General features: G+C 42.8%; 1 protein-coding gene across 1 annotated transcript in view; it reads left to right on the top strand.

Moving 5' to 3' along the window:
- Positions 1 to 20975, top strand: part of LOC137430032 (ephrin type-A receptor 3) — a 493848-nt gene that overhangs the window by 240477 nt on the left and 232396 nt on the right. Inside the window, exons 5-6 of the mRNA XM_078780089.1 lie at positions 9904 to 9993; positions 16835 to 17102. Coding sequence (XP_078636215.1) covers positions 9904 to 9993; positions 16835 to 17102 — 358 coding nt within the window. The remainder of the gene's footprint in view (positions 1 to 9903; positions 9994 to 16834; positions 17103 to 20975) is intronic.

Below are 20975 nucleotides of genomic sequence, written 5' to 3'. Positions count from 1 at the left end.
ACCCATCACATACATGAGACCCTGGACAAAGGTTTTATGGGACGAACACCATCTTCTTGGCTGAGTCGTTCCCTTTTGCTTTATTACATTACTTGCCCTTTGCTTTACTTTTACCATGCCAATTCAAGAGCATCCTCTATTTGTACGGATTTATGATCATAAGGGAGGTAGTTTTCTTTATAACTTATGCCTTCATATGTGTCTGGTGCATGTAGTCTTTTGTTGGACTCCATCATAATCCATGTCCGCCCTTCTGAATCTCTTGGTTAATATTGAACTGTCAGGTTATGTGTTCCATAAGATACATGTCTGTCCGACCATTTTCCTTTGTCTCCTTGACATGATGCTTTGTCCGCCAGGGTAGTGCAGAGGTAGCGCACTTACTTTTGAGACGTCTCATCTTGGTTGGATTCCCAACCCGGACCCAACTATGAACTGTCAGATTGGATGACAACGTGCCATAATTATGGCATGTCATAATTACCAATCGCAGATGGCAACTGCGATGCAGAGTGGTGCATCGGATGGTGCAACTTCCCTCACGAGATTAGACATTCAACTGGGTGTTCCGTCTACAAGCATCAGTTGTTGTTCGATGTTAAATATCCCACCGCGTATTTCACAAAGAGTAGGCGAGTCTTCACCGGCACCGTAAACAAATTCAAAATTGCTTCCACCTTCAGTTGATCGTCAGGCCTGGCCAGCCGGGTCGTTAAAGACTCGTGCCAAAAACCTCACCTGGCCGACCCCACAAGGAGGTAGAAAGATTGGGGCCTTCAAGGAAGTCCTATAGTAATCCTCAAGATAAATGCTTGGATTTAAACGGATTGCACACAGATTTTACAAACTATTGCCAAAATGATGCCCTTTTCCACCCCCGAGCAATCAATGCACTTCTGCGTATTACGTATACGTGGAAGACAATAAGTTTTGTCCTCATATTTACGTATGTAAACAGCAGTGATTGCACAATTACATTCACACGCGGACTGACTGAACTGGTCTTTGCTATTGCAAGTTGCCGTCATGAAATATTGTGAGCAAGGTACATTTTGTGTGTATGTGCATTGCTACCTCCACCACCGTAGGTGGATGGACGTTACTTTTTCACCCCTATTTGTGTGTCTGTCTATGAGCAGGATATCTCTAAGTTATGGACGGATTCAGACAAAACTTGGTGGACAGGTTGGGCATTTGACATGGACGAATTGATTTAATTTTGGGGAAGATCCGGATCCAGATCTGCATACTAGATCTGCATACACTGATCCAGATCAGAGCACTTGGAAACAGACATTTGAAGTGTAACGTGGTCCTGTTCAAGAATAAAGCTTGGAGGGAATTCATTGAGGCTCTGAGACAGCAATTCATTAATTTCTGTTTCTAAGAGTTGTAAATGAGGTGTGTCTTATTATGTCTGTGAACTGTACCAATTGATTTGCCAATCATCAGTGATATGAAAATTTAATCACCTGCTTTGAAAATGCAGGTATTCAATAATTTGGGTTAAATATGTAATAAGCAATAAGCAGCCACACACTCTGCCAACTTTTACCTATCCGCAACCCTTCCCTCCTCCAACCTCTCCCTCTTCCCTTCAATTCTCCCCCAATCTCTGTCATCCTATCTTTTTCCTCATTCTTGCAGGGGCTCTCCCCCACACGCCTGTCCTCCCTACTTACATATTGACACACGTGTGCATTATGTTAGCCAGCGACATTTTGAATTCAGGCCCACCCACCTTTCCAGCATGTACAACATAACACGTCAATGATAAACACAATAAAATATACTGACCCCTCACCCCTTCCTCTTTGAGTAGGAAGAGGTAGATAACACCTGGCATATGTTGCCTGCATATTACCAGATGAAGACCACAATGTGGTACAAATCTTACACCTGCCATAACGAAAACATTCCCTTACAATTATTATGATGAGATCGTATGAAATTTCAACATATTTTTTCAGATTTCATGAGAAATAATCGATTTTATTTCAGGACGAGCATTGCTGTGTTTATGAGACGACCGTTTTAGAGGTGGGTCACGCTTATGGAGCTGGGAATCTTTCCAAAGGCAATGGCATTTCCATTACCATGCATATTTGGATGCTGGTAGAACAAGATGGTATTCATAGAATACCTACCCTGCGCAGTCAACTTGGTGTAAACCAACTCTTCTGTTTTAGAACATTGTTTTTTTTTTGATCCGATATGGCTGCCAGACCACGTGAGCGATGACATCATAAATTTATATTCTCTAAATAATTGTTGCATAGATCATGCTCAATCAATTTCAAACTGATCAGACTAAACGTTTTCCCTGTCGAATTATGACGTCATAATTATGGCACCAATGACGTCATCGTTAACACCTATTCCCCATATGGAGTTATTTACAATGAACCGTGTTTCAACTTTTCCCATAGAGCGATTTTGGAGATATAAAGGTGCAACGTTTTTCGGTTTTTCCAAGATGGCGCCTGTACCACATGAAACATGACGTCATTATTATCATTAAAATATTCTAAAGGAGGAGGCGCTCCTGTGGTGAAAAATTTGTGTCCATGAGACCAACAGTTGCTGAATTTTTTAAAATAATGATCGGATGGATAAGTGTTGTATTTGTCGAATTATGACATCATAACGAAGGCACCGATGACATCATCATTAACATATCTTATTCCCCATGGGGAGTCGGTGACAATAAGCCAGGTCTCAATTTTTTTCCATGGAGTGGTTTCAGAGATAGAGGTGCAAAGCTTTTCCAAGATGGTGCCTGTTCCACGTGACCTATGACGTCATAATAATCATCTGATAATATGGACCAACTTCTATCTACCCATCCCAACTCTCTCTTCCTCATATGTGGTGATTTCAATTGTCACCATGCCAGTTGGCTGGGTGTGGGTACCTCTCTCACCAGCCATGGCTCTTCAGCAAAGGACTTCTGCGACTCACTGGGACTGACACAATCTGTCAATTTCCCAACCCAGATCTCAGTCAACGGAGCATCTTCTCTTCTGGATTTGGTTATGACAAACTTCCCTGAAAATGTCTGCTGCTCTTCTTCTGCTCCAATCGGCTCATCTGATCATGTGCTTGTCAAAGTGGACATCTCTCTGACCATTCTCAGAGAGCCTCCTCAGCGTCGACGAGTCTGGCATTTCACTCAGGCCAACTGGCACGGTCTTCAAGCAGCCATCAATCATCTGGACTGGTCTCCCATCTCTACCGCCTCTGACATCAACTCATCCTGGGAATTCTTTCAAAGTAAATTGCTCTCTCTCATGCACAGATTTATACCATCTCGTCTTCAGTTGTCATACCCTTCCTCCCGTCCATGGTACACGGAATCTTGTGGTGAGGCTGTTGCCCTGAAACAACTTGCTTTCGTCTCCTGGAAAGCAAATCCAACGGAAGGAAATCTCATTTCCTTTCACAAAGCCCGAAACAAGTGTGTGTCCACCCTCAGGAGAGCCAGGAAACAATATCTCACCATTCTCAAGACCGAACTCTCTTATCTGTCTCCCTCTTCCAAATCCTGGTGGCGTCTGGTCAAATCTGTTTCTGGTGTTTGTTCCCCCTCCCTCACCTCAAACGGCTTAACGGCTGACTCCGCACGTGAAAAAGCTGAATGCCTCAACTCTGTGTTTGCCTCTAAATCTTGTGTCCCAAACCCATCTCTCTCTGTACCCACCGTACCCAGTCGTACCCAGCTGCTCCTGGACTCTGTGTCCTTTCCTCCTGACAAGGTGGAAAAGTTTCTGTCAACCCTCGACTCTGATTCTGCAACTGGTCCTGACGGCATCAGCCCACGGGTCCTAAAATCATGTTCTTCTGCTCTTTCACTCCCTCTTTCTGTTCTCTTCACCCTCTCTTTTGCTCAAGGTCATCTGCCATCTGCTTGGAAATCAGCCAACATCACCGCTTTGCACAAAAAAGGTGCAAAAACAGATCCCAGCAACTACAGACCAATCAGCCTTCTCTCAATTATCATCAAAGTCATGGAATCCATCATTGCTTCAGATATTAAATCTTTCCTCTTCTCCAATGGCTTGATCTCTGATCATCAATTTGGTTTCAGACCTGGTCACTCTACTCTGGACATGCTGCTTCTGCTTTCTCAACAATGGATGGAGGTCCTCAACGCCAAACAGGAAATTAGAGCTGTCTCCCTTGACATTTCACGTGCCTTCGATACGGTCTGGCACCCTGCTCTGCTCTCCAAACTCTCCTCCTTTGGTATCCATGGAAATCTCCACGCATGGCTGGCGGACTTCCTCTCTGGTCGTAGTCAACGTGTGGCCCTGAATGGGTTTCTCTCATCTCCTCTTCCTGTTCAGGCTGGAGTTCCCCAAGGTAGTGTTCTGGGGCCTGTGCTTTTTCTGGTCTTCATCAATGATCTCTCTGACTCTCTTGAAAATCCTCTCTATCTCTTTGCTGACGACTCTACTCTCTGTCGCTCCATTCCTCATCCCTCAGATCGGCAGTCTGCAGCCTCCTCACTCTCTGCAGACCTGGACAAAATCACAGACTGGTCAAACAAGTGGAACATGTCTTTCAATCCTGACAAATCTCACACTCTTACAATGTCTCTCCGAAAGGACCGACTGGACAACCCTCCCATCTACTTTCTCAACAATCCTCTCCAAGAAGTTCTGTCGCTCAAGCTTTTGGGTCTCACTATCTGCCATGATCTTTCTTGGGAAAACCACATTTCCAAGCTGGCCTCCAAAGCCAGTCGCCGACTGGGCATCCTCCGTCGTGCGAAGTCCTTCCTTGGCACACCTGAGCTCCTCACCACATACAAGGCTTTCATCCGCAGCTCAATGGAATACTGTTCCCCCCTCTGGGCTGGTGCTCCTGCCTCACACCTTGCTCGGCTTCACGCTGTTGAGGCCAAAGCTTTCAGAATCATTGGAATCTCCTGCGATGTAGTCAACGCCGAGGGCCTTTCACTCACTCACCGCAGGCAGGTTGGTGGTCTTTCTGTCTTCTACCGACTCCTCTCCGGCCTTGCTCCCCCAGCGCTCTCTGTGCTCTGTCCCCCCAATATTCTTTCAGGTCGCACAAGATCTGCCTGCAACCCTCTTATGGTTAAACTGCCAAAGTCTAGGCTCTCTGCTCACCTTCACTCTTTCATTCCCCTTTTCTCCCGCCTCTGGAACAAACTCCCCCACTCCCTTCAATCCCACTCCCCCCTCCAGGTCTTTAAAACAGCTGTTCACCACCATCTCTTATCTTCCCCCATCGCAAACCTTGATCTTTTCTACCCCCGGTAATTCACCCCAGAGTCCTTGCAGTGTTCATGTTTTAATCCTCTCCCACCTCCCCCCAAGTCCTCCCGATGTCCCTGCTCTCAAATGTTGTGTTTGTGTCCTTCCCCCTCTTCCCCCTCTCTTTTGTGTCCTTCCCCCTCTCCCCATCTTGTCTGCCGCTCCCCTTGTTTTTTGTGTTTTGTGTGTCGGTTTGTCTTTTTGTGTGATTAATGTTAGCTCTTTCACGAGCCTCGATCTTGTATACAAAAAAAAAAAAAAAATTGAAATATTCTACAGGAGGAGGCCCTCCTATGGTGAAAATTTCGTGTCAATCGGACCAAGAATTGCAGAGAAAAAAATTCATACTAATCGAATCAAGCATTGTTCTTGTCGAATTATGACGTCATAATTAAAGTACCGATGGCATCATCATCACTATATCTTATTCCCCAAGCGGAGTACTTGATAATGAGCCATGTTTCATTTTTTTTTCCATGGAGCGGTTTACGAGATATAGAGGTGCAACCTTTTTTCGATTTCTCCAAGATGGCATCTGTACCACGTGAGATGATGTCATAATTATCATTTTAAAAATTCCACAGGAGGAGCCACTCATATTCTGAAAATGTTGTGCCAATCGGACTAACAGTTGCAGAGGAAATTTTTTTTCATACTGTTCAGATCAAGTGTTGTACTTGTCGAATTTTGACGTCATAATGAAGGCACCGGTGACATCATCATCAAAATAGCTTATTCCCCATGGTGAGTACTTGACAATGAGCTATGTTTCCATTTTTTCCATTGAGCGGTTTGGGAGATATATAGGTGTAACTTTTTTTTCCCAAGATGGCGCCTGTACCACGTGACATATGACGTCATAATATTCACTGAAATATTCTACAGGAGGATGCCCTCCTACGGTGAAAATTTCATGTCAATCGGACCCACGGTTGCCAAGAAAAGGAATTTTTCAAATGCAGACACGGCACACACTTTACTTTACTGAAATGCAGACACGTACGTAACTGAATGCTTAACCCCGCTTTTCGCTTCGCGAGCGCAGGGTAACAAGTAAGGCTTGTTACAAACTCCATCAGTTCATTGCAAGATAAGCCACCCATCTGGTGTGCTTCCGTCGTGCGAAGTGTACACTCCTTTCTGGAAGAGCAGAAAATTTGCAATAAAGGTGTTTTTTTTTATTTTAATAAACGTAATGTTAGAGGAAAGCTCATTCAAATCTTGCAGCAGTTGTGGAAACTGCAGTGCTGTGCGAATGAGTTCGGAATTGAGGATTTTAAAATGGTGGTAAGTACATGGGAAGCCGATGGATTCAATACCCTCCCAAGCTCATCTCCTGCACCGTCAGCACTTGCAGAGTCTGTGCAGCATCCAACGCGGGATGTTGTCCGGTACACACAGCGAGACGGATCGGCCGGTCAGAGATTGAATAAAGGACGGCTGTTGTTGATGAAGAGGCAGTGAGGGAGAGACAGCAAAGAAGGACTGCGTCAAATTGACGACAAAGTGCCGGTAGATTTATGGGAAAACCGAGACATGTAAAAACACCGTATGGGACATGAGGAGTTGTCTGCGAAGGAAATAGATAATGGAGGATGAGAAGAAAGTTTTGTGAAAACAAAATGAATGTGGGGAAAACGATATTACATTTTGAGCTTATGAAGTGCCTAACACGAAGAGGCATCGACGTGACCAAAGTGTGAGACATTCGAATAGAATAGCTAAATGGGGAGAGCAGTGATGGGTCGAACAAGTACAAAACGTCGACATCCATATGATTATGATTGGTTAGTATTTGAAGGTTCATTATTTGTGCAACAAGTGTAAAAATAACAGCCATTATCCTCTCCAGAGAGTGGCATGATGCATCATCCATTGACAACGCATTTGGAGGCAAAGCAACATGGAAATATCACTTGATTACATCTTTACTTATATGCTCTAAAACACATGATAGGCACGTGGATACACCCAATGGCAACCAAGTATCCTTTTCACAATTGGCTAACAAAACAATGTCCTTCGGAGCATTTGGTAGCTCAACACTAACAGCAAAATCAAGTAGAGCAAATTGAACACGAAAGATGTGACTCTCCCCCGACCAGGCAAACAAAACTTATGTCAGATTCTTTCCAGAGGTTTCAAATGTCACTCTGTTTTTTTTCTTTTTCTTTTTCTGTGACTCCAAAGGAGTCCTGTGGTATGCAGAGCCTGGTATTGGCTTAGCGGTTAGTGTGCTGGCTTGGGATCCCAGGATCCTGGGTTTGAATCCCGGTGATCGCTGAATTAACGCCAGGGGGGTGATTCAGCCTGTCATCCTTCTGAGGTCGGCAAATTGAGTACCAGCTCACTGGTAATTCCCTGTGTCGCAAGAGGCGACTAACAGGGTTGGCGGCATGAAGGGCATCCGGCCATAAAACATTGCTTCAAAAAGGGGACGTAGGTTGCTCAAAAAGGCTGCGTGGTCCACTAAAAGTGGATTCCAAAGGAGTCCTGTGGTATGCATGTTTAAAATGACCCACTTGCCCGAGTAGTGTATGCCCGCTCCATACATCGCACCGATTCGCCATCCACTCGTAAATCTCAACCAATGACCCCTGAGAGAGCAAGAGGAACCATAAAGATAAAAACTCGGCAGGAACCACTACCCTAGGGGGCATTAAAAACGTGACGCCATGGACTCTCCTAATGCCAGCAGCAAAATTAGCCGGATTTGTGGCCTCGGATTGCGGCTCAGGCAGCCATGTACCTCCCGATGGATGTTACTTTCGGTGAATAATGCATAGACCTCCTCGGAGAAATGGCCCTTTGAATTAAAAAAAAATGCGCCGTAGTCAAACATATTGGCAAATCTTAGTTGCTGAAAAATTCGATATCTAATTTCTTCTTTATTTGTGTGCCAATTCATCTTGTATTCTTCATCATTTGTTTTCAATGCCAAAGTGCCCTCCTCTGCAGCATAATTGATCGCTTTCGCGAACCCCGGCGTTGAAGATTGCGGGGATGTATTTGTCTGGTGTAATATTTTCCCATCAGCGTGTGATTTGCACTTTCATGCGCCTGTCACTTCATTTAGGAAAACGAGGCATGGTGGTAAATCACGTGGCCACACAATGAGCCAAAGAGCAGAATTGATCTGCCATCATTTGTGGAGCTTGACACTACAAATGAGCAGAAATCTTGTTTGATGCGTTGCCAAATCGTCACGGGCACACTTAGTGAAGCTGAATTATTGCTGCTTGAAATTGAGGAATCCCCTTGGCTTAAACTGGCACAATGAGCTATTATTTCGGTGCGTATTGTGATATAGTTGAATGGATTCGACATCTCTGGATAAAGCAAGACTTACCATGTCAGTCTGCTTCTCACATAATGGATTGAATGTAAATCGTCAGTGTCGTCCATCGATATTTGCAACATGTGATGTCCGTCGGTTCCTTCATTGTCTAAATTTAAAACAAATTTATTTCGGCCTGAAAACTTGTTCGATTGCCAGAAGTTTGCTTTAGCTCAAGTACCCTTTGGTTCAACTCCCAAAATCGAGGCTTACTGCACGCGAACAAAAGAGTGCAGGCCAAAATCGAGGCTTACTGCACACGAACAAAAGAGTGCAGGCCAAAATCGAGGCTTACTGCACACGAACAAAAGAGTGCAGGCCAAAATCGAGGCCTGCACTCTTTTGTTCCTCTTCTCTCCTGTTTGTGAAATCAACATCCTAAGGGTGATCAGTCCCACTCTTCCCTCTGGGCTTCAAGCAGGTGGTACATCAGCATATCATCTCATCCCTCATCCCTATCTGCAATTCTTTCTGCCATCATTGACCCTACCAATCCCAAGCTGCTTGCTTACAGGTTACTGTGTTTCCTCCCCTCCTCTATCTCTCCTCTCTTCCTGTTAGTCCATTCCCCTTCTTGCTGAGTCCAACAACTGTGACCCCCCCTGTCAAATTGTCAGTCCAATTCCTTTTTACCAACCATCTCACTCTTCCATGACCCTCAGTCTTGCGTAAAAAAGTACCTTTTTAACAATCTATAAAACACCATGATGGTCTGAACTTGCTGTTTAAACCTTCTTTTTTTACTCTTCGCCACCGATGATTTGAATACCCACAAGCACAATCTTTCCAGGGGCATCTATGCTTTAGAGGAGCTCAGACTTATCTTGAGCTTTCTAAGTAAATTACCGCCAGTTAGGATTCGACATACAACGTCATGACATGGAGGAATCGGTTGGGAGAAAAGATGGAAATTGAGCAACCTCTTTATTTTGTGGGTTTATTTGAGTTTTTTTTCTTCATTTTTCACAGAATTGATTTTGCTGCTTTAGGGAGATTGATCGTGATGATAGTCACACGTTTTAGAGAAGAGAATTTTGAGACTACATGTCCGTCAAATCCCAGCTTCTGGAAATCGATGCTCGAGTGAGAGTTAACACTGTTATTGAAGTGGGTTCCTCAGAGCGATGTAAAGTGCTGTAATTTTAGAATGATATAATAGTCTCAGAGAGATCGAGAGAGGGAATAGTTTTTGTTGCTGTATAAGAATTCTGATCACGAATTTGCAAAAATGAACATCACAGATGTGTGTAATGTTTCTGATGATGTCAATGATTCTTTCGTCACCAGGTGGATTTGGGAGGTAGAGTTATGAAACTCAACACTGAGGTGCGGGACGTGGGACCTCTTACACGCAGAGGATTCTATCTCGCCTTCCAGGTAGGCTCGTCTTATGTCATTTTTATTAAAGACAACAATATTATATCCGACTTCCTAATTGAAGAGTGTCGAATGTTTTCTGCAAATGAAAGTTTCCATGTTTTCACTTGAAGTTTAAATTAATTTGGGGGTTTAACCCTCAAGTTGTACAACAAATTGGGCAATTGAGGGGAAATTTCTCCTGTTAAATATCAGCGACCTGCATTCATTCCTGATCTTGCAATGACCTCAAATCAAAAATCCACACAAAATTTTAAACCTTCATCCTTTCGATTTTTATTAAGAAATATATACCAAACAAATGGGTCCTGCAAAACTCTTGTGGTTTATGGAATCCAACTCCAAGTGGATGTCGAGACAAATTAGAACCCAATTTGAGGAAATGGGAATTCAGCCTAATTTACTCGGTCATTTAATTCCCTACTGACTAATTCATGAGTGAGAACAGTTCATTGATTTTCAATGCAGGGTAAATGTGTGATAATTCACCGATTTATGTAAAAATGGCCCAGAAACATAATATCGACTGATACTTTCCAAGCATTGTGATTTAAATTGTGAATCATAACCAAAATTATCGCAACTTTTAATAGTCTGTTGTTGTTTAACGCTCATTTATATAATCGATTTGTCAGATGAATGTTCTCATATAACTGTTTGTCACAACCTCGTTGTGAGAAACGAAGTGAGAGTTGGCATGTGCAATCATTAAAATGTTTCAATTGTTCTTGGCTGCCTTGTTTTTACAAACCCGTCTTTCCTTTTTGTGGAGATACCCTTTCATACTTGGAAAACGTACGTGATGTGATCTGTAATCGGCAATGGTCATTAAAGTAAAAGGTGTTAATTATATAATTATAACTGTAATCTGTATGTTAAAATAATTTTTACTAAAACATCATGAAATGTTGGTATAAAGTTCATTACTTGCAAAATCGAAGATTTTTCAAGTATATTGGTCGGTTGTGTTTGTGACTCTGTTAGTTTGTCACCGGCCTACAGGTCACAATTTTCAACCGATCTTCACCAAACTTCACCAAGTGGTAGAGTTGGTCAAATGCCAGAAGCCTATTGTGTTGGGGTCAATAGGTCAAAAGGTCAACATAGGCCAAAGGTCACCAACTTTGCTAAATTTCTAAAATCCTCAATTTTCATCCGATTGACTTGAAATTTGAAGAGGACTTGCATATCTGGTCATTGAATTCAACCACCAAGAATTTTTGAAGTCAACATAGGCCAAATGGTCAACATAGGCCAAATTTCTAAAATCCTCAATTTTCATCCAATTGACTTGAAATTTGGAGAGGACTTGCACATCTGGTCACTGAATTCAACCACCAAGTATTCTTGAGGTCAACATAGGCCAAACGGTCAACATAGGCCAAATTTCTAAAATCCTCTATTTTCATCGAATTGACTTGAAAATTGAACAGCATTTGCACATTGAGTCACTAAATAGGGAAACTAACTATTTTTTAGGTCAAAAGGTCAAAGGTCAACTGAAGGTCAGCCTTCCAAAATCATCATTTTTCATCTGAAAAATCGTCACTTTTCATCCTGTTGACCCGAGCTTTGATCAAGATAGTAAATTTTAAACTTCATTAAATGGACAATTTGCTGTATCAATGGTAAACTTTTGGGGGAGGGCGTATTTTGCAAGTATCGTGCTACGCATGACGTTTTCTTGTTTGTTTGTTTGTCTGTTTGTTTGTCTGTCTGTTTGTTTGTCTGTTTCTTACTTGCAAAATCGAAGATTTTTCAAGTATATTGGTCGGTTGAGTTTGTTTTTCTGTCACTTTGTTTGTCTGTTTGTTTGTCTGTCTGTTTGTTTGTCTGTTTGTTACTTGCAAAATCGAAGATTTTTCAAGTATATTTGTCGGTTGTGTTTGTGGTTCTGTCTGTCTGTCTGTCTGTCTGTCTGTCTGTCTGTCTGTCTGTCTGTTTGTCTGTTTGTTTGTCACCGGTCTACAGGTCACAATTTTCAACCGATCTTCACAAAACTTCACCAAACGGCAGAGGTGGTCAAAACAAAGAAGCCTATTGTTTTTGGGGTCAATAGGTCAAAAGGTCAACATAGGCCAAAGGTCACCAACTTTGCTAAATTTCTAAAATCCTCAATTGTCATCCAATTGACTTGAAATTTCAAGAGGACTTGCATATCTGGTCACTGAATTCAACCACCAAGTATTCTTGAGGACAACATAGGCCAAAAGGTCAACATAGGCCAAATTTCTTAAATCCTCAATTTTCATCCAATTCACTTGAAATTTGAAGAGGACTTGCATATCTGGTCACTGAATTCAACCACCAAGTATTCTTGAGGACAACATAGGCCAAAAGGTCAACATAGGCAAAATTTCTAAAATCCTCAATTTTCATCCAATTGACTTGAAATTTGAAGAGGACTTGCATATCTGGTCAATGAATTCAACCACCAAGTATTTTTGAGGTCAACATAGGCCAAAATGTCAACATAGGCCAAATTTCTAAAATCCTCAATTTTCATCCAATTGACTTGAAATTTGAAGAGGACTTACATATCTGGTCACTGAATTCAACCACAAATTATATTTTAGGTAAACACAGGCCAAAAGGTCAACATAGGCCAAGTTTCTAATATCACCAATTTTCATTTGATTGACTTGTACTTCTAAGAGGATTTATATATATATATATGGTCACTGAATTCAACCACCATCTATTTTCGAGGTCAACTTAGGCCAAAAGGTCAATATAGGCCAAATTTTTTATATCCTCAATTTTCATCCGATTGACTTGAAAATTGAACAGCATTTGCAAATTGAGTCACTAAATAGGGAAACCAACTATTTTTGAGGTCAAAAGGTCAAAAGTCAACTCAAGGTCAACCTTCCAAAATCATCATTTTTCATCTGAAAAATCGTCGCTTTTCATCCTGTTGACCCGAGCTTTGATCAATATTGTAAATTTTGATCTTCATGAAATGGACAATTTGCTGTATCATTGGAAAACTTTTTTGGGGGGGGGGGGGGATTTTGCAAGTATCGTGCTACGCATGATGTTTTCTTGTTTGTCTGTTTGTCAATCGCCTACAGGTCACAATTCCAAACCGATCGTCATGAAACTTCACCAAGTTGTAGAGGTTGTCACAATTGAGAAGCCTATTGATTTTGAGGTGTAAGGTCATCTTAAGGTCAAATTTCTAAAATCACCATTTTTCATCCGATTGACTTGAAAATTTAACAGCATTTGCATATTGAGTCACTAAATAGGGAAACCAACTATTTTTGAGGTCAAGAGGTCGAAGGTCAACTCGAGGTCAAACCTCTAAAATCAATTCTCATCTGAAAAATCATCACCTTTCATCTTAACTTGAAAATTAAGCTGCCATTACATATTGCATCGCTGAATTGGGAAACCAAATATTTAAGGTCAAAAGGCCAAAGGTCAACTCTCGGTCAAACTTCTAAAATCATCAATTTTCATCTCAAAAATCGTCACTTTACATCCTATTAACCTGAGCTTTGATCATGATCGTCAATTTTAATCTTGATGAAATGGACAATTTGATGGATCAATGGCAACCTTTGGGGGGGGGAGGGGGGGGTGGATTTTTCAAGTATCGTGCTCTGCATGATGTCTTCTTGTTTATTTATTCATTATTTGAATTCATTTATTCATTGATTTAATTAATGGTGCAATGGTAGATCAGTGAAAGATGTAGCTCATAGACACTCACATCATCCATCATTGCAATGTTGAAAATAATTTCAATTGTATTCAGTGTAATACAGCATTCCCACTTTGAGTCCTTGAGAATAGTTTGATCTATGCTGAAAACTAGCCATGTAGTGAACATTTGCCAAAAGAGAGATCTCGACTGAAAGGTCATAATGTTATCATATTCGAGTCATACAGTGTCTATATTATGTGGTCACCACTGGCCAGAAGCTCAACCTAGCCATTTTGAAACTATGGCTATACGAGTAATTCTTTGACACAGCTGCTCTCTGATTTCTGACATAACTGCTCAGCTCCTGACACTTCAAAAACAAAAGCAAAAAACTCTCAGTTATCAGATTGAAATTCATGATACTTTGTTAATTTGTTCATGTCTCATAAAATCCTTGTAAATTTATGTTAAGATACATAGGTGCATCTCAATATCCCTTGCATTCCTTGTGAAAAATGTAAAGCTCATCCGTATTCAATAATTACCCTGTGCTCACGAAGCAAAAAACAGGGTTAAGCGATTGGTTGAGTCCGTACGTATGTCGTATGTGTGTATGTCGTACTCATGTAATATCCATATATATGTCGCATGTGCGCATCTGCATTTTAAAAATTCATTTTCTAGGCAATTGGTCAAAATGGTCAGATTGACACGAAATTTTCATCATAGGATCGCCTCCGCCTTTAGAATTAGTCATAATTATAACGTCATAGGTCACGTGGTACAGACGCCATCTTGGAAAAACGTTGCGCCTCTATATCTCCAAAACCACTGAATGGAGAAAAATGAAACATGGCACATTGTCAAATACTCCCCATGGGGAATAAGATATGTTAATGATGATGTCATCGGTGCCTTCATTATGACGTCATAATTCAAGAACAACGCTTGATCCGATCAGTATGACATATTTATTTCTCTGTAACTGTTAGTCCGATGGACACAACATTTTTTACCAAAGAAGCGGCTTCTCCTGTAGAATTTTAATGATAATTATGATGTCATAGGTCACATGGTAAAGGCACCACTTTGGAAAAAAACAAAAAACCTTGCACCTCTATATATATCCACAACCGCTCCATGGGGAAAAAAATGAAACGTGGCTCATTGTAAAGAAATCCGCATGGGGAATCAGTGCTGTTAACAATTACGTCATTGGTGCCATAATTATGACATCATAATTCGACAAGTGCTGAGTCCAATCAGTCTGAAATTTATTGAGCATGATCGACACACCAATGATATTAGAGAATGTAAATTTATAATGTCATTGGTCACGTGGTCTGACAGTCATATTGAATCAAAGAAAAAAAAACAACCTTAAAACCAGAAGAGTTGTCTCGCACCAAGTTGACTGCGCAGCGTAAGTATTCTTTGAATACCATCTAGTGTAAAATAAAATGGAATAGTCTTCAAGCACTGCCACAGGTAGCTGAAAGAAAAGATCAAAAGTGTTGAAGAAGTAGGCTGCCAGCACATCCACAAGACTACGTACTTAGAATCATGTAATATCCAAGCTCATTTCGTGTTTGTTTCTTGCAAAAATCGAAGATTTTTCAAGAATATTGGTTGGTCGCGTGTGTTATTCTGTCTGTATTTTAATCGCCTACAGGACACAATTATTTTAAGCCGATCTTCACGAAACCTCACCAAATGGTCGAGTTGGTCATATAAGGAAGAAGCGTATTGATTTTGAGGTTAAATGGTGAAAAGGTCAACAACTTGGGTCGAATTTCTAAAATCCTCAATTTTCATCCGATTGACTTGAACATATTTGGTCCTTGAATTCAACCGCCAAATATTTTTGAGGTCAACTTAGGCCAAAGATCAACAATTCAGGTTAAATTATTTTTAAAATCCTCCATTGTAATCCGATTGACTTGAAATTTGAAGAGAATTTTACAAGCGCAAGGCAAAAGGCAAACGAAAGGCACAAAGAAAAGACTTTCCCCAAATATGTATTCCCCTTAACAGTCTTACTTACATGAAGGAGGTGCCACCATCACTCATCTGTGAATATCAGTGAGGGAGAGCCTGTTCTCCCTACCTTAAGCGTGTAAATATCGAATTTTCTGACGTTCATGTTCCTTGTACTTGGCGTGTTTGAGAAACGTTGTCCTGCATGATGAATGTGGAGTGTGGGGAAGGAAGAATGTTGGAAGGTAATTCGACCAGACTAGATAATTATTTTTTTCTAACAGTGAGGGACTCGTTCACCCGTACAGGGTTTGGCGGAAGCCGGTGAGCATGGGACGGATGAACAGATGGCCGAATGTGAATGGTAAAATAATGAGGGGTCGAAATGGTGAGTGACAGATGAGATGGATTGAATGTGAAGGAACAACCGAGTGAGGAGTACGAATGCACAGACGGACGAGACTATACCGACCACGGGGATGAACGGGGTTGAAGGAAAGTCCGAAAGGGTGAAGGTGGGGTTGTTAAGTTGTGGTTTGGTGAAGTGGATTATTGGTAGATTGAGGAGATTAAAAGTGGCCAATGGGGAAACATCACTCTGGAAATACACAGACGAACCTCACAATGCATTTCCCCCACCCATCCCCCTGGACGACGGGCAAAGATCTACCTACACATAAACTATAGAAATAACTGGCTGTGGAATTCCTTCATGTACATGAAGGCTCTCCCCTGGGGTACATTTCCAAAACCGTAAATATATTTATATATTATATATAGGAATTCTCCAGCCAGTTATTTCTATAGTTTGTGTGTCGGTAGAGCCTTGCCTTTTGCCCAGAGGGTTGGGAAGGGGGGGGGGGGGGGGGGGAAGGGAATGGAATTCTATTTATGTAGCTATGTATCACACAGTGCTGCTCCCAATGGCTGTGTATTGCAAGTCATATTAAAATACGGAAATTTTGGGAGGATTATCCCATCTGCAATTCTGGGACAATTAAGCCGTACGTAATTCTTGGGCAATTAACCTATCAGAATGGGTTCTTCTTCAGTGGACTTTAATATATTCTCCAGAACAAGGCACCACTCTCATGACAAAATTAATTAAAGAAACCAAAATCTGACAAATTTCATAGCAAATGTCTATTGTCAAAAGAAAACACCTATTTCAATAACATGATAATACTAATTATGATGATTTCTCTTCTGCAGGATGTGGGTGCATGTGTGGCACTTGTTGCTGTTCGTGCATTCTACAAGCATTGCCCGCAGACACACCGTAGCCTTTCATCTTTTACTGCAACAGCAGCAGGAGCAGATGCAACTGCACTGGTGGAGGTGCAGGGGATGTGTCTTCCGGGTGCCATAGTGGTTGAAATGGCACCACGGATGTTTTGCAGTGCTGATGGCGAGTGGCTGGTTCCCATCGGTGGCTGCTCCTGCCAACCAGGCTACCAGCAAATTATGGATCGCTGCCAGGGTGGGACAACACATTCTTAACAAGAGCTAACTATATATATATAGTTGATCATATATATATATATATATATATATATATATATATATATATATATATATATATATATATATATATATATATATATATATATATATATACATATATATATATACAGTGAAACCTTGACTTACGAGTTTAATTCGTTCTGTGACCGAGCTCGTAACTCAATTTGCTCGTTTCTCAAATTAAATTTCCCCATTAAAATGCATTGAAATGCTATTAATCCGTTCCAGCCCCCAAAAAACCACACCAATTTTTTTTGTTATGTGTTTTTAAATAAGAAAAATGTACTTTATAAATAACAAATAATGTATAAACAAGCACGACCTCGTATATACTGTACATAATAAGCGGCGTTATGCGCGCTGCTTGTAAACAAGGAGGAAGCGGACAACGCGGTAATTTGTAAGAGTCTTTATTCAAGAGCTCACTGTAACACTGGCGCACTCCGGGCTACGCGCCCGGTGTATATCCTGAGGCCACGCCTACCCCTCGGCGTGACCGCCACCCACTCGGTGCGCGGAATGATGTCACCACGCCAGTGAGCTTCCGTGTCCGCCACAATGTAAAGAAATAAACTGGTTTTATTAAGTGTATTTACCTTGAAGATCAGACGAAGATGCTGGCGGAGGTGGAGGAGATGACTTTTGCCTTTTTCGCCACACTTTCCTCGCTTTCACTTGCAGGGCGTTTCAATAAAAACCTGTCCAACGAGGTTTGTTTCTTCCTCCCTTTCAAAATGTTTCAATCGTACTGCTACGATCGTACTGCCTCGCCAAGTCGACAACACGCACACCTCGCTCATGTTTTTCGACGATTGCGTGTTTTATATCCAAGCACATCATCCTCTTCTTCTTTTCAGTACTGCCCTTGGCACTCAATTTCTTAGGACCCATGGTTAAAACTAAGAAATTTTCCAAAATAACCAAAATGCGAAAACAAAGCAGCAGCTATATACGGCAGATGCTTGCACGGCAAGATAACCACGTGACCTGAACCCACCTGGTGGCGGGTGGCGTAAGCTCCAAAATAACCAAAATGCGAAAACAAAGCAGCAGCGATATACGGCAGAGATGCTTGCACGGCAAGATAACCACGTGACCGGAACCCACCTGGTGGCGGGTGGCGTAAGCTCGTAACTCAGATCTCGGCTCGCATCTGAAAGCAATAAACCGCCCGAGCGACGGCTCGTATCTCGGAAAACTCGTAAGTTGGTGCACTCGTAAGTCAAGGTTTCACTGTATATATATGTATATATATATATATATATATATATATATATATATATATTGTTACAGACACGACTTTGATGTTAAAGTGGGCCGAGCGGAATGGCCGTCGTGTCCGCACAAATTACCCGACTATACTCGACGTTGACGAAGTCGCGCGATGCTGGCTCAATAAGAAAAAGAAGACACCCGGCTGGACTACAATAACACAATACGACACCAGGGGTTCAGTTCTCAAGACCTCCGGAGGAGGTTATATTAAGGCGGAAGGTTAGATTACAGGGGCTAGAGGTATATTACAGGAAGACAGGCACTTAGACACACTCTTATATTAACCCCGGACAGACGACAGACACACGGGACAACGGCTGACTCACACGGGGGTTTGATGGCTAGGAAAGGCAGGATCGATGGCTCCAGGTGCACCTGGGCTCAAAGGTCAGAATCGACTCGGTCCGGTCCAGAGATGCGGGGAGGTCGCAGCGCTCGGATGGCGTCTTGTCTGCTCAAGCTGGGGGCGCATCTGACTCAGCGCTCGCAGGTGGCTTTCCTTCTCCAAGCTGGGTGCGCATCTCTCTCAGCGCTCGCAGGTGGCTTTCCTTCTCCAAGCTGGGTGCGCATCTCTCTCAGCGCTCGCAGGTGGCTTTCCTTCTCCAAGCTGGGTGCGCATCTCTCGTCACATCCGGCGCGGGGCCGCGTATATCCGGCGGGGAGTGACACGCCCTCGGCTCGTTAGCTCCGCCTCGTGGAATCGGCACGTTGCTTCTTATTGGGTGCGTGCGGGGGGGTTTACCAGGCTCCGCCCTTGACGAGGAGCTGACAAGGAGCCCCTTCGTGGTAACCCCGTGGAGCGCATGGTCTATGGCGCTAATCGAGCCGGTGTGAGGACGCATCCTCCCCCGCTCCGCCGCCATCTCCTCTGTTGTTGTTGTAATTGTTGGGGAAGAAGATGGAAGGAGGTATGGGAAAGGTCCTAAACTCACTACTGATGCCATATAATCACATTCTGGTGCAACGAAGAGTCATAATTAATGGAGACGAGGCCTTAACTGACATAGAATAAGAATAACTAGGAAGATGTCCGAAAGTTGTCTACGTGTGGTGCGGTGGACCTGGGCACGACATTTAATGGGGGAATAAGGGGAAGGTCGGCTCTACTGATTGTTATTTACATGCAATGGGACTAGGGAATGGGGGATTGGGGAAAGTTGGGGAGTATTGGAGAAAATAGGGGAATATTTACAAGCGGATATGGAGGCCAAATTCCATATTCGCAACATTGCACCCTTCTCTACCCTCGGGGCGTCCCGACCCGATAAATTTTTACCTACTTTAGTGTGGCACGCAATGTAGTTCCCTCTACTATTAACTCTACCCTGAGTGCGACAGTTTTACAGATATTCACAAATGAGTAAATATGTCCCCCTGCGACGTTGCACCCTTCTCCTCACAGAAACACACCCACAGGATAACCGAATCCGGAAAGAATTCTCAAACTAAACATACAGCCGGTAGGGAGCATTATTTACAAGATTACGCTGATATCTACACTACGATCCAGGACCTGTCTTTGGAGGAACACATGCAGATGTTATGCATAGAGAGAGCGCGCTTGCCAGCATCGATACACCAACCCACGAGTGCTCTGTGGCCGACGGCCTTTAATAACGTGCAGAGCACCCTTTCCCAGCATCAAAAGCACCACCCCACCACACAGTCAGCACCATCCGGTGCAGTCACCATTGTTCATTGGTATAAAAATAAATTCGACAACCCCTAACCCTGCAGGTGTCTCTTGCTCTTCTTGTGGTGCACTTGGTGGTAACTAAAAGTGGTTCACCTGTATGGCATAGGTGCCACGTTGACCCATAGGTCCATCCCCGGGTGGTGCTTGGCCGCAAACGAACTGCGGTCCATTGTGGGTGGCCACAAACATTGCGGTCCATATGGTGTATCGATCCCGGCAGCAAACAGCGAAAGTGCAGGCCCACAACTGCGCAGCCAGCACCTCTCTCTCCTCTCTCTCTACCCCAAAGCCAGATCCTCGGAGGTGGGAGACAAAAGAAGAAACAAGTGAGTAAGGTGGTAAGGGCGCAAAAGTGCACGCAATGTAAGGTTATGCACACTGGGGGCACATGGGAACCAGGTGAGACAGGTACGTTCCTATCGTACGCCCCCCCCCACCAGGTAACCTACATGGCCCCTCCCTTACCCCTTACTGCATCCACAAAACACAACACTACCCATAAACATCTACTTTACAAATCGACAAACATCCCTACTGTCTTCCCCGTTCCTCCCATAAACCAAATTCGTCTTCTCTCCCTCCTAACCAATCAAATTTGCCATTTTCAACTCTCATCAAAATTTGCCATCTCCAACTCAACATCATAATTTGCCATTACCAATTCATCATCAGTCCCTCCTAGGGAGGGAGAGATGGAATCACCCCAATGTCTCATCCACGTCGTGATGCGTCTCACAAATCCAACAGCAATTCTCATTTCTGCAACACAAACAAAGAAAACACAGGTGTGGAGTCATCATCATCACCACAGGTAAGTGGCTGCGTATGGTGCGACAGGTTCATCAATCCTAACTATCT

The sequence above is a fragment of the Myxine glutinosa genome, chromosome 6 (genome assembly GCF_964187855.1).
Source record: "Myxine glutinosa chromosome 6, kmMyxGlut1.1, whole genome shotgun sequence".
Classification (NCBI taxonomy): Eukaryota; Metazoa; Chordata; class Myxini; order Myxiniformes; family Myxinidae; genus Myxine; species Myxine glutinosa.
This window is presented reverse-complemented; position numbering and strand designations above follow the sequence as displayed.